Source organism: Cebus imitator, unplaced genomic scaffold, assembly GCF_001604975.1.
Source record: "Cebus imitator isolate Cc_AM_T3 unplaced genomic scaffold, Cebus_imitator-1.0 Scaffold22, whole genome shotgun sequence".
NCBI classification, from domain to species: Eukaryota; Metazoa; Chordata; class Mammalia; order Primates; family Cebidae; genus Cebus; species Cebus imitator.
The window spans coordinates 11159484-11173024 of record NW_016107337.1 but is presented as its reverse complement, the minus strand read 5'-3'; the positions used below and the strand labels follow the sequence as shown (position 1 = coordinate 11173024).

The window sequence follows — 13541 nt, the reverse complement described above, 5'->3', positions numbered from 1 at the left end:
ATGACGAACTAGGTGCATACAAACATGGAGGGTTTATAAGCTATGGTAGAAGATTTTACCAATTGGTAATGAGTATGGATTAGTGGTTAAGCCAGAATTACTCTCACTTGTTTTTCTTTCTTTCCTTTTTACAACCTCGAAAGGCAGGAAGAATCTCTCTCATTTGGTGCATCATGTAATGCATGCTGTAATTAGTTATTTATGTATCTAAGTCCTTCATTTAGAAAACCTGTATATAGTTACTTCCCAGGAGCCGTCACCTGTGCCCTACATCATTTTATCCTTAATTGGAGTTTCAGTGGCTTGTCATTTAGTTCCTTTCATGTCACAAAAGAGGAGTGCTTTAGGAAGAGTGGAGAGGCTGAGCTCACACACAGGCAAGTGGAAAATCTTCAAGTGTTCTGACAACACTTGGACACTCCCAACACTCAGCAATGAAAAAGCCAACATTTGCCAAATTTCTAAACTGTGCTTATCAGTCAGGTTGTTTGCTTTATCCATCTTTTCTTTCCATAGCAAGGTTACCACGAATAGCTCTTTATGGTACTAGTGGGATGCTGACAGTACACGTTTAAAATGTAGGACAACAGATTTTGAAGCTTTTGATGACATACAGCAGATAGATTTGGAAATGCCTAAGAACTTCTCATTTTAACTTTCCTCTTGATAGAATCTATTTGTATCACTAGTTTTAGTCTTGTAGACTTGGAGGGAGTGGTGAAAGATGAACGGGCAGGGCTCAGCCACAAGGGGAGAAAAACGTCATCCACCCCCCAGAATAGCAACAGCAATAAATATGGTCATGTCGCTCTTCTGCTGAGGCTGAAACGACAGGCGGGGATCACATTAACGGCACCCAGCAGGCCCACTGGCTACAAGGGGTGGCTCAGGGCTTTGGATGGAACGTGTACAAAGTTGGTGCTGATTTCAGAGCTATGACTTAGCACAGAAAGAAACAGGGCACAGGGTCTAGATCCCAACTCAGAGCTAGAGGGTGGTTGGCACTCTCTTGGCCACAGGGGAGGACATTCTAAATCAGCTTTCAGGACAGCTGGCTCAGGGCTCTTGAGAACGGAGCTGAGAACTTCCCTGCATGTCTGCCTGAGAACTTGCTGTTATCTGCAGCTGCCACAGCCATTGAGGCACAAGCATAATCAGGAAGGTAAAAAAGAGGGCTCTCATTGGTCATCAGTTATTTAAAGAGGGCCCATCAGATTTCAGCGACTTCTTTGCACAGAATCAGCACTTTGGCTCTGGGAAGTCTAACAGGAAGGAACATCTCCCTTCCTACAAAAATCATTAAGGCTCTTCTTTCAGACAGAGCCACTAGGTTCCAGCCATTTCAGTGGCTCCAGATGCCTCATCTTCATCTGTCTATTTTCATATATATTCCAATTTCGTATACTGTATGGCTGTATCTCTGGGGAGTTGTGGTTTTACCATCTTGTTATTGCCACTTGAAACTGGCAGGATGAGGCTTATGCATTTTCATAACTTGCATACAGCAGGAGTCTCTTAGGCCTAATAGTTTTCAAGCTAACATATGTAGCTGATTCTTCTCATGTTCTTTGGAAACCAAGGCATTGCCTGAATTTGACCGGTTTTCCTTTTTCTGCTAAATTTCCCTGCTCTAAAATGATGCAGTTTCTTATAAAGCCAAGCTTTTCCTCTCTGCCATCTTTGCGGTTCACTGACTTCTCTGGCCTGTCCCCACAGGGAGTCCCTGGAAGCAGGTTCACTTTGGCCGCATCACCCCTTTCTCTCATGGCACTTTAGTGGGTACAGACTCAACTCCATGCGTTCATTTGTTTCAGTTACATGCTGAGGATTTAAATTCACCTTTTCTCTATGGATTGCAATATTGCTTTTATTTGAAAAGCATAGTAAAGTAGAAACACATTTTAAATTCGCAAGAAAGCACTTAACTTTAGGAAATATAACTAATTAAAAGCTGGAATTTCAAACCTAAGCATTAAGTATCCTCTATGCAGCGTGCTTTTCTAAGATTGTGTCTAATGTATCCTACAGGCTTTTATAGTTGCAAACATTGATAAATAGACCTCTTTATTGTTCTTAATAAGAACAATTTTGGTGTCTCTGTAAAATTCAGCACTGTGTTCTATTGTCACTGTTATCTTATGCTTCTTTAGGATCTTATTAAGACCAACAAGATAAATGAAGTACGTTTTTATAGTTCTGTAATTGTGCTCATGTTTGTGCTCTCACTGTCCCTGGTAACGGGTGGTTAAAAAAAAATCATGCCAGTGTGTTGAAGCTGGTGCCAAAGGAACATAAATGATTATTGCTGCTCAGGGTCTGCTGCTGCCCAGAACTTTAACTGCCCTATTTAGACAGTCACAAAGCAAAATCTTACTTAGAGAAACTTTTGCAACTGTAGCATTTTCTTTCTTTAAAGCTTATGTCTGAGTTTTTATGCCATGTTTCTCATGTAGCCAGAGACAATGCAGACATAAATTAATTTTTCTGTGCATTATTTAGTGACGAAAAAAACGCAAAAGCAAGGACATTAGAAACATAAATTTCAATGCCTTCTTACATATTCTAATTTGAGTGACAAAGCTATGTTCTAAATGATCTTAAATCCCTGGAAAGATTCCTTTAAATATGAAAAGAGAATGATAAAATCAGTTGTCCAGGAAGACTACTTGAATCATTTATTGGGAAACAGCAAGAAAAAGGCACTTCCCAGTGAGAGGATAGTTAAAATGTACAGAAACACATTTTAAATTCACAAGAAAGCACTTAACTTTAGGAAATATAACTAATTAAAAGCTGCAATTTCAAACCTAAGCATTAAGTATCCTCTATGCAGCGTGCTTTTCTAAGATTGTGTCTGACGTATCCTACAGGCTTTTATAGTTGCAAGCATTGATAAATAGACCTCTTTATTTTTCTTAATAAGACAAATGTTTGTGATATTAGTTTTATTCAAATGTTAGATGACAGTGAGAAGTGCCTCTTTTTTTCTCCTAGAAGTTTTTACTTTCATATTATAAGTGATGTTTGCAGAATATTAATGTAACCATTGAGATGTTCTTTTAATGATCTTCAACAGGCATAGCATGAAATCAAGAAATAAATCTGTGTGGAAATATGAGTAGTATCTAATTATTTTTATTCTTTGTTATTTATTTCTTTATAAACTTTAATTTCCAGCTAGTAGTGATTATCTCACGTGTATTTTTGAAGTATAAGCATCTAAAATTCATTGTAAACCATTAGAGAGTTGCCAAAAATGAAGTTAACAAAGTACAGCCAATCTAGCAGGATAGCTCCTCTCTCTAGAGAACATATTAATAGCTGACATTTACCCAGAGTATTAAAAAAACAGTTTTTTTAACCATTCTATCATTATTATTTATTATACTTCTTATGTACCATGTGCTAAAATTGTGTTAAATAATTAACATGTTAAAAAATCACAATCCTCAAAATATCCCAATAAAAGTGGTATAATGACTTTACCTGGGTTATAGATGAGGAAGCCATGCCCATGATCACATAGCTGGTAAGCAGTGAAGCCAGGATTTAAATCCGGTTCTGGCTTTAGAATTTGAGCTCTTAATTACAATGGCATGTTCTTGATTGAAGGGTAATGCTAAGTGACAGTGGAGAAGGTACACAGTGAAGTCATTGCACTCATGTGGTGGGAAGATTCCATGACCCAACCAGTATGTCCAAAAACCAAGAAACTGAACTGAAGTCAGGCTGTGAGGCCAGCAGGTAAAGAGAGGGCCCTAGAGTTGGTCCTGCATACGGGCTGAGGTGAGTGTTAGGCCTCACCAAGGCTGTGGTACGTGGTTAGAGCACATAAGCACTGGGTTTTAGTTCCAGCTATACTGATTATCAGTGAGGAGTGAGCTTGACACCTCAGCGCTAATTTCTTATTTCTGCCAGAAGGGTTGTTGGAAAAGTAAAATGAGTACTGTTTACAAAGGCACATTGTAAACTTTTAGAAGGAAATTAGGTATTGTTAGAGCAACGTTGGGACAAATTTGTAATAAATGTTGGTTTACTTTCAGCGAGATGTTCTCTCTACCCTGTTTCTCCCAGTTTTTTCTATGAACTCAAAACAATCTTCGGCAAAAATTTCCTAAGGTAAAACAATTAGTGACTTAGGGAATAGGTGATATTTATATGTAGGACCAGAGAAATCAAACTGATGACTGTGGTCGTGCCTTATAAAGTAAGGCCAGATCTTGTAGTGGTAAGAACACAATCTCTGGACCAGACTGACAGGTTGAAGTCCCAATTTTGACATGAACAGTGTGAGTTTGGGAAATTTTTTGTTCCTCAGTATTCTCATCAGTAAAACGGGAATGATATTTCTCTCTCCTTTAAGGGATTTTGCAAGTGTTAAGTACAATATACATATAAAGCCCTTAAAACATTTCCTGGCACACAGAAAACACTTCAAGGAATATTAGCAATCAAGCAGTGCAAATGCATCTTTGATTGGTCTATATTCATGTACTTATTCTGAAAATGTACACTATTCATCACAGAATGGATGAAAGAGCATAGATAGATATGTCAAATCCTTTTCACAAGAAGCTTCACAAGGAGCTCAGTGCTCCTTGGTCCCCAGTGCATATGGATCACAGAGTCCCTTTGACACAGTATAACTTTGTCATGCCACTGAGCCTTGGTCACTGAGCACTTGTCCACAGTGTGCTGTGGTTCTACTATGTCTTGGCCACACACAGTGTGCTTGCTTTCTTATGCCTGTGCCTATGTGGGTGAACACCCCCCACCACCTTGCCCTTTGTTCTTATGTGTATCTCAATTAAAAATCTTATGTAATTCACATGGATCAGATTACAGGCATGGGTCAAGGCTGAGCAAAGTAGTTTCTGGGTGTTTATTAATGGTTTTAACATTGCTACTGTCAGGAGAAAGTGGAAACAATTCTGTTTTTTCTACAGATATAAAATCTTTTTTAATGGCTGGGTGTAGTGGCTCATGCCTATAATCCCAGCACTTTGGGAGGCTGAGGTGGGTGGATCATGAGGTCGGGAGTTTGAGACCAGCCTGGCCAACATGGTGAAACCCCGTTTCTACTAAAAATACACAAATTAGCCAGGCGTGGCAGCTTGTCCGGAGGCTGAGGCAGGAGAATTGCTTGAACCCAGGAGGTGGAGGTTGCAGTGAGCCGAGACCACACCATTGCACTCCAGCCTGGGCAACAGAGCAAGGTGTTGTCTCTGAAAAAAAAACATGTTTTTTAATTTTGGAAAATTTGGTTTTGAACTAGCTTAATTAGGTGAATATATTCTCTGGAGAATATCACCATTTCTGTTTTCTAACTTGTCAAGAAAGAAAAATAGCAAGGGATTGGTTATTCTTAACAACATAGAGACCTCTTGTGGTCATTCATAAAAGTACTTGAAAAAACAGAAATCTAGAGTATTCTGATTTGTCAGGTTTCTCTAGCTTAGTTGTCATTCATTTTTAAAGAAAAATAGGAATTACCTAATACCTGTCAAAATATATATGATGTCAGTAATAGGATATTTACATAATGATAACATATAAATATATATGCACCTCAGCCATTACAGTACTCCAGGATAAAGTAAAACTTTATTGAAGCATAAAACAAAAACATATAAGAAATTGCACAAAGCCTAAGTGTCTAGTTTGAGGAATTTTTCCCAAACTGGGTATATCTGTGTAGCGAGCATATTTAATAGATTTTTATCATGATTTTATAGGTAAGATGGCTCAGGCTCAGAAGTTATGTGATTCATTGTTTCATAACATCAATCAAATCTGTAGGAACTTCATTCACTCAGAGATAGGTAAGATGAAGAAAGAACTTGCAATAAATATTAACATAAAAGTCAGTTTGTAGAGCCACAGTCTACAGTCTACATTTATAAATATGAAAATTTGTCAGATGAAATTACTTTTATGTATAGAATTTCTAGAGCAGTAGACTATTAGGTCACAATTTATTATTATTTTGTTTATTTGCTTTTGGTAGTGGTTACCTGCTATTTTTCTCCATTAATCAGCAGTTTGGGTGCATCTTCCATGTACCAAGCACTGTTCTGGATTCCTGGTGATACCAAAGTGAATAATATTGGATCTTTGCCTTTAAGAGACTCAGAGTCTGATGCACCAGAAAGACATATAGACTGTAGTTTAATAATACAGCAGTTTGACAAGGGCTCTAATGGAACAGTATCCATTTGCATGAACTCATTTTCAATAAGGTGGCTGTATTTCTTTCCAAAGTCCACCTCAGGCTGGCTAAAGCTTGCAAGTCCACAACTTTCTGTCTTTGGTTTAAGGCTGGCACAGTGTAATAGAAGATAATACTTGACTAGTAATCAGAAAATTTGTGTCTGAGATATAGTTCTGTGACTTACCGGCTCCAGGATTTCGGACAGTCTTTCACTTACTAAACTTTATTTCCTCATCTATAACTTAGGGATGGTAGCGACCTTACAGGCTATCATGAAGATCAAAAGAGATTGTAAGGAAGCGATTTGTGATCTTTAGATGCAGATGCTCTACTTTATATCTTTTGTTTAGAAAGTGTTAATGATAAACATCAGTGCAGTAATCAGTTCATTCAGTGTTTACTAGTTCATGGCTTTGCTGCTGAGAAGATGTGCTAGAGAAAGTGCTCAGTGTTTGGTAGTGGGCAGATTGACATGTGCATATCCATGTTCTTCCTGAGGATAGTGAAGAGAATGAAAAGATATTAAATATAGTGTGTGTGTCGGAGATGGAGAAGGAAGCAAAACTAAAGCTGAATGGGACAGGAAAAGGTACCGAAAGCAAATTAGTATGCAAACTTACTCATTCACACATTTACCCAGGGTTCTCTTTCTCCTCATCAAAACAATTTATTAAATACTAAATAAGATACATACATTCAATGGTATACCAGTAAATATTTAACAACCAACTTTCTGGGAAAAGGTTAAACATGATAGCATTTACTGAGTACTGTAAATAGTTCTGCCATGGCCAATTTCAAGTCACCTAACATTGACATCACTGAACTGAGAGGAAAAGACATGCAATAACACATCCTTATATACGATTTCCCTTGTGTGGCTGTGATAGATCAACGCAGGAGTATAGATAATACACATAATTAAGAAGTGATGAGTTTAAAATATTTGCTAGCTTTATTTTTGAAATAATTCATTTAAATGCAAGTCAGTTTGATTTAATTTTTAAGAATAGGTGAGTTGAACATCCACTTTGCAAATCCTGAAAATTTAACCATCAGCTATCATGAGCCAGTGGGGGCACCACCATGGATATATGTGTTAGTACAGTACTAGTTATGGTAAAGATTATCATAACTCTTCTGGGGAGCCTATCTGTGTTAGGTGCCCTTCTCTATATTCTTACTATAACTTTCTAGATGTCACAGCAAGTACCACACTGTGTTGAGATCTCATTTCTTTGCCTTCACACTTGATTTCTCTAAGGCCAGTGACTGTAACTGACTTTGAACTCTGTATGTTCTCTATCTAGCACTGTGCCTGGGACACTAAGGGCTCAAAAAATTTATATTGAAACAAATTTACCTGATCCTGGCTCTTGTCCTCAAGGAGCCCACTATAATGGTATCTACAAAAATGATCTACAAAACTCATAGATAAAGAATACACAGTATAGTAGAAGCTCTGAAGAAACACATGAATGGATAATAAGGTTTTTATATTACCAACAGTGGCTTTTATTGGGATGGGGAAAATGATTATAGATCATTGAAATTAGACGTAGCAGTTCTATTGTGATAAAACAAGCACATTTTTCCTTGTGTTATCTATTTATTCTTTTAGTGTTCACATCTTTAACAGGTAAGAGCAATACATTCATTATAGAAAAATTAGAAAATGCAGAAGCATAAAGAAATAAAAGCTACCTATATTTTACAAGGTTGATGTATTAATGAGGATAGGTTAAGGCAATAGCATCCAGAAAGCACCAAATAACAGTGCCTTACACAAGATCCTTTATTTCTTCTTCAAGTAAAAATTTGGAGGTTTGCAGACTGAGGTTGGTGTGGGTTCTGCTCCTCGGTGTCTTTAGAAGCTCAATTTCCCCCAAGCTCATGGCCCAGCTGTTCCTAGGGCATGGCCCCATTTTTCATGGTCCAGGTCAGAATGTACCCTCCCTGAAGCAGGATGGAGGATGGGATGAAGAAGAGGCATGGGGCTGATTGTCTCTTTAAGAAAGATTCCCAAGTTTTTGCTATTGTAAACAGTGCTGCAATGAACATTCGTGTGCATGTGTCCTTAGTAGGGACATGGATGAACCTGGAAACCATAATTCTCAGCAAACTGACACAAGAACAGAAAATCAAACACGGCATGTTCTCACTCATAGGCAGGTGTTGAACAATGAGAACACATGGACACAGGGATGGGAGCATCACACACTGGGGTCTGTGGGGGGAAGCTAGGGAGGGACAGCGGGAGGTGGGGAGTTGGGGAGGGATAACATTGGGAGAAATGCCAGATATAGGTGATGGGGAGAAAGGCAGCAAACCACATTGCCATGTATGTACCTATGCAACAATCTTGCATGTTCTTCACATGTACCCCCAAACCTAAAACAGAATAAAATATATTAAAAAAAATGCTTAAACTCAAAAAAAAAAAAGGAAGAAAGAAAGAAAGATTCCCAGAATTTTCCCTGTGGCACATCTGCGATCTTCCCTTTGTTAGAAGATAGTCAGGAGACCATGTTTTGCTGCATTAGAGCCTGGGAAATGCAGTCTGTATTCTTAGCAAGGGGAAAATAGGCGGGATCAACTGTCAGAATTTGTCACAGTTACACTGTTGGTGGGAGTGTAAATTAGTTCAACCATTGTGGAATACAGTGTGGCAATTCCTCAAGGACCTAGAAATAGAAATTCCATTTGACCCAGCAATCCCATTACTGAGTATATATTCAAATGATTATAAATTGTTCTAGTATAACACACGAATGTTCATTGCAGCACTGTTTACAATAGCAAAGACCTGGAACCAACCCAAATGCCCACTGATGATAGACTGGACAAGGAAAATGTGGCACATATACACCATGGAATACTATGCAGCCATAAAAAAGATGAGTTTGTGTCCTTTGCAGGGACATGGATGAACCTGGAAACCATCATTCTCAGCAAACTGACACAAGAACAGAAAATCAAACACGGCATGTTCTCACTCATAGGTGGGTGTTGAGCAATGAGAACACATGGACACAGGGATGGGGGCCTCCCCCCTTGGGTTTTTTGGGGGGAAGTTGGGGAGGGACAGTGGGGGGTGGGGAGTTGGGGAGAGATAGCATGGGGAGAAATGCCAGATATAGGTGATGGGGAGGAAGGCAGCAAATCACACTGCCATGTGTGTACCTATGCAACAATCTTGCATGTTCTTCACATGTACCCCAAAACTTAAAATGCAATTAAAAAAAAGAATTTGTCACAGTTATTTCCTTAAATTGGAAATAGAGGAATGGCTAAGCTAGAAGTTATGCCCGTTTTCATGATTCTTGAAGCATATTGACACATTTGCCTTCAGAAGTTCTGTGCATGTTTACACTCACAATGAGATCTATGAGTACTCTGTACGAAACACCAAATAATCAAGCCATTCAGTGTTTCCTCTATGGCTTTGCTGTGGGCAAGAATGTGATGGAGAAAGTGTTCAGTGTTTGATGGACCAGGGCTTTATTGTCAGGCCTTTTTTTGCTGCAAGTGACAGATGGCTTATCAAAAGTATTGGAATTTATTCAAATACTTAGAATGATTTAGTATTAGGATTGGTGCAAAAATAAGTGCGGTTTTTGCCATTGAAAGAAATGGAATAGAAAAATAGGAATCTAAAGGTGGAGAATTAAAAAATCAAGTTCTGGAGAGGAATGGGAGAGAAGGATTATATGTATAGTTGTAAAAATTTTGGGACCTAAAGAAAGAGGATGAAATGTAAGATGATGTCCTCCTAATGTCAGTGGATGGGCTTTTACACATATGTTTTTATCAATGCCTACATTCTAGGCAATACCCTAGGTGCTTTTTATACATCCTTTCTTGAATATCTATAGCCCTCTGGGTAGGCATATATTTTTATGTATTCATTTTTTACACACAATGACGTCAAAGCTCAAGAAAGTTCAAGTTAGGGTAGAGCTAGAATGTAAACCCCACTCTCTGACTTCAGAGTTTGACCCTTACCCCTCTTACTCTTTTTCAAGCCATTCTCCTGCCTCAGCCACCTGAGTAGCTAGGATTATAGGCATGTGCCAACACGCCCAGCCAATTTTTTTTATTTTTAGTAGAGACGGGGTTTCATTATATTGGCCATACTGGTCTCAAACTCTTGACCTCAGGTAATCCATCTGCCTTGGCCTCCCACAGTACAGGGATTATAGGCATGAGCCACTCAGGCTGGCCTCCCCTCTTAATCTTAAGTGTGAACTGATAAAAACAATTTTGGCAAGGAGTTCACTTTTGCTATAGCACTTGAATTAACTGAAGGATATAAAAAGACATTATCAAATCTTGAAAAATGGAGTACTGTAAAGGCAAGGAAGAACCTCATGAGATTTTCTTTTCCAGGGGCCCTTCTCTGACCTGGGTTGGCCGCCTGCTCCTCCCTTCTCATAGCACTCTGTTTTCACCCTAAGACAGTTCTTATCTTTATTGTGGTTGTCTATTTCCTTGATTGTCTCTACTGCCAGATTATATCTTGAGTGTCAGGTATCAGATCTTACACATCTTTATATTACCAGGAGCCAGCACAATGTCTGGAACATTGTAGGTGCTCAATAAATATTTGCTGAATAAATTGGACAGGGATTTATTCCATGGTTATATTTATGCATATTACTGAAAGAGATTTTAAAAATAAACTTACTATATGATGCCAAATTTTCAGAGACTTGCAATAATGACTAGACTAGTATAAATGATTCTGACCATGGTTATAAACAGAATGTTTATAAGGCAACTGAACCTGTGAATAATACTAAGTGCCTACAACGTGACAGGCTGTTTTGAGTGTTTAACATTTTATTATTAGTTTTTCACAAAAATCTTTTAAGGGAAATAATAAAATTATTATTCTCACTTAGTAAATGGAAAAACCAGGACATGAACTTAGGCAGTACTGTTCTAGAATTTTTGTATTTAGTAACTAGGTTATTTTATATCGCCATTGTTTATTAGCTGTTTATGAGAAAAAACAATCTTTTTGCATGACTCCATAGTGGCATCTTTTTTTTTTCTTTTACAAAGCACAGTTTAATTATCAAAATCAAGAACTTACTGTTTATACAGGACTCTATTCTACAGCAGTTAGTTAAATTTCGGAAATTATTCCATTAATGTCATAGTAGCATCTTATAATGAAAACTCATAGATCCTTTTCCTGTTGCTTTGTCTGTCCACCGGAATTTCCTTTCCAACGAAGGAACAAACTCCAAGGCAACCCTAAGTATCTTGGGAAATCGCTGCTTTTATACCTGAGCAACCTCCAAACCGAAGAGTAATTTGGTGTCACCATTTTTCCTTACTGCCCTTCATAACCAGGGACTCGTATTTTTAAAATTTTTTTCTCCTAAAAAAAATAACCGTTCAATTGCACCTCCCAGGTGCACTCTTAGTCTTGCCAGGGGCTTTCCGGGCACAGACCCCGCGTCCTCGCACAGCGGCAGCCGGCGGAACTACACTTCCCAGCGGGCCGCGCGCCCTTTTTCCGACAAGCACCACTCAAAATCCGGAGACGTCTTGCAGGGCAGTGTGGGAGGAAGAAACCCGGGGCGGACAGGCCAGGCCCGCCAGCGGTCTCACATCTCGAGATGGCTGGAAGGCAGGAAGAGCAGAGAGGGAGTGCGCCCTTAAGGGCAGAAGGCGCGGCCGACGCGGAGACTAAGCTCATTCTGTACCACTGGACGCATTCCTTCAGTTCTCAAAAGGTACAGGCCTCGGCGGCAGAAGGCGGCGCGGATCGGGCTTCAGCACCGGGACAGCTCCCACTGGGTCCTGCCCCGAGATGCCTGTCCTCCCAGAAACCCGCCTCCAGCGTCCTGACCCCCGCCAGGCGCTCCCTCCAGGCGGGAATGCGCACCTGTGGGTAGCGGGGAGAATCGGCCTGAGATGATTCTAAGTGGCTATGACCCAGGCATTGCCTATCGCGAAACGCGACCAAAAAAAAAAAAAAAAAAAAAAAAAGCATCATTTTCAGTATTTGGCCTGGAGGCCTTGTCTGCTGGGCCTCGGAGAGAGGCAGAAGGAGGCGTCTTCGTGCACCTGCTTAATCTGCGATCAGTTCTTTTACCCTCTTGCATTCACTCTCTTCAGCAAGAGCTCTTGTACTTGCATGTCAGGCTCTTGTCAGGGGAGGACCTATAATCAGGTTTAAGACACCAAGAAAGTGGTGGTGATGAGGGTGGCTGTTTAATGAATACAATCGGAATCATTTTCATTCCTTTTTTGTTCTCTAAATTATAAGATGGTAGAATATTGTTCTGTGCTTACTTGTTAATTTCAGGAATAGGAATCTTTAAAACGACTGTTGAAAATGTTAATAACACAGGGAAGCCCAGAAAGGCTGCTTAGCGGTGTCCAGGGAAGTCATTTAATTGAAAGCTTACATGTGTTGTAGTAACCAGTGTGAACTCTTCCAGGTGCGCTTGGTAATTGCTGAAAAGGCATTGAAGTGCGAGGAACATGATGTAAGTCTGCCCTTGAGTGAGCACAATGAGCCTTGGTTTATGCGTTTGAACTCAACTGGAGAAGTGCCTGTCCTTATCCACGGGGAAAACATAATTTGTGAGGCCACTCAGATCATTGATTATCTTGAACAGACTTTCCTGGATGGTAATGTTAAGGCTACTTGTGATTTCTTGGATTTACTGTCAACACTATGTTACGTTTCTCCTTTTCTTTCTTTCCTCTCTCTTTCTCTTGTGTCATGATGGTGGTTTGGGATTAAAAACCTTTTCCATTTCCATAAGCACACAAATATCAAATAGGTCAATAACAAATTTGGTATAAGCTAGTGTAACACTACTTGAAAGAATTTCATGTAAAGTACAAATGTTAATGTTGAAACTTAAAAAAATTCACTTGCAAAAAACTGCAGATGTGTGGTTTGTGTTGGTGATTTCTTAGCCTTAAATTCATAATATTCATTATAAATGTACACTATGACAATCTCATCTAATATACAAAATGGGTTCCACCTTAAAAACGAGAGGGAAAAAAGAGCAATAAATCTTACAGGAGAATAGAATGTTGGTATACCCGAGTTCTTCGCCCCAGTCACTTCTGAATTGCTTGAATTTTGTATTTTTACTAAGGAATTATAGGGCTTAAATTTGTATAGTGCATTTAAGTAAATCATTTATTGACAGCTTGTTATGTGTCAGACATTTTATAATTTCTATACTATGTGGTCTTCAAAAGAATCTATCTGAGACAGGCATGGTAGACAAGTTATTCCCATTTTGTATGTGAGGAGAAAGCAACAGGGTTGCCCAAAGTAATATAGCTATTG

General features: G+C 39.1%; 1 protein-coding gene across 5 annotated transcripts in view; it reads left to right on the top strand.

Annotated features, from left to right (window-relative positions):
• GDAP1 (ganglioside induced differentiation associated protein 1) overlaps positions 1 to 13541 on the top strand; it is a 44730-nt gene that overhangs the window by 16797 nt on the left and 14392 nt on the right. The window contains exons 1-2 of one of the 5 annotated variants that reach the window (XM_017521902.2): positions 11686 to 11958; positions 12670 to 12862. The exons of 1 other annotated variant lie outside the window; for it this stretch is intronic. In XM_017521902.2, the coding sequence (XP_017377391.1) occupies positions 11842 to 11958; positions 12670 to 12862 (310 nt within the window). In that variant the 5' untranslated portion in view covers positions 11686 to 11841. Of the gene's footprint in view, positions 1 to 11685; positions 11959 to 12025; positions 12113 to 12669; positions 12863 to 13541 lie in introns of those variants that run through there. 3 more of the 5 variants (XM_037736097.1, XM_037736098.1, XM_037736096.1) reach the window with 3 other exon arrangements.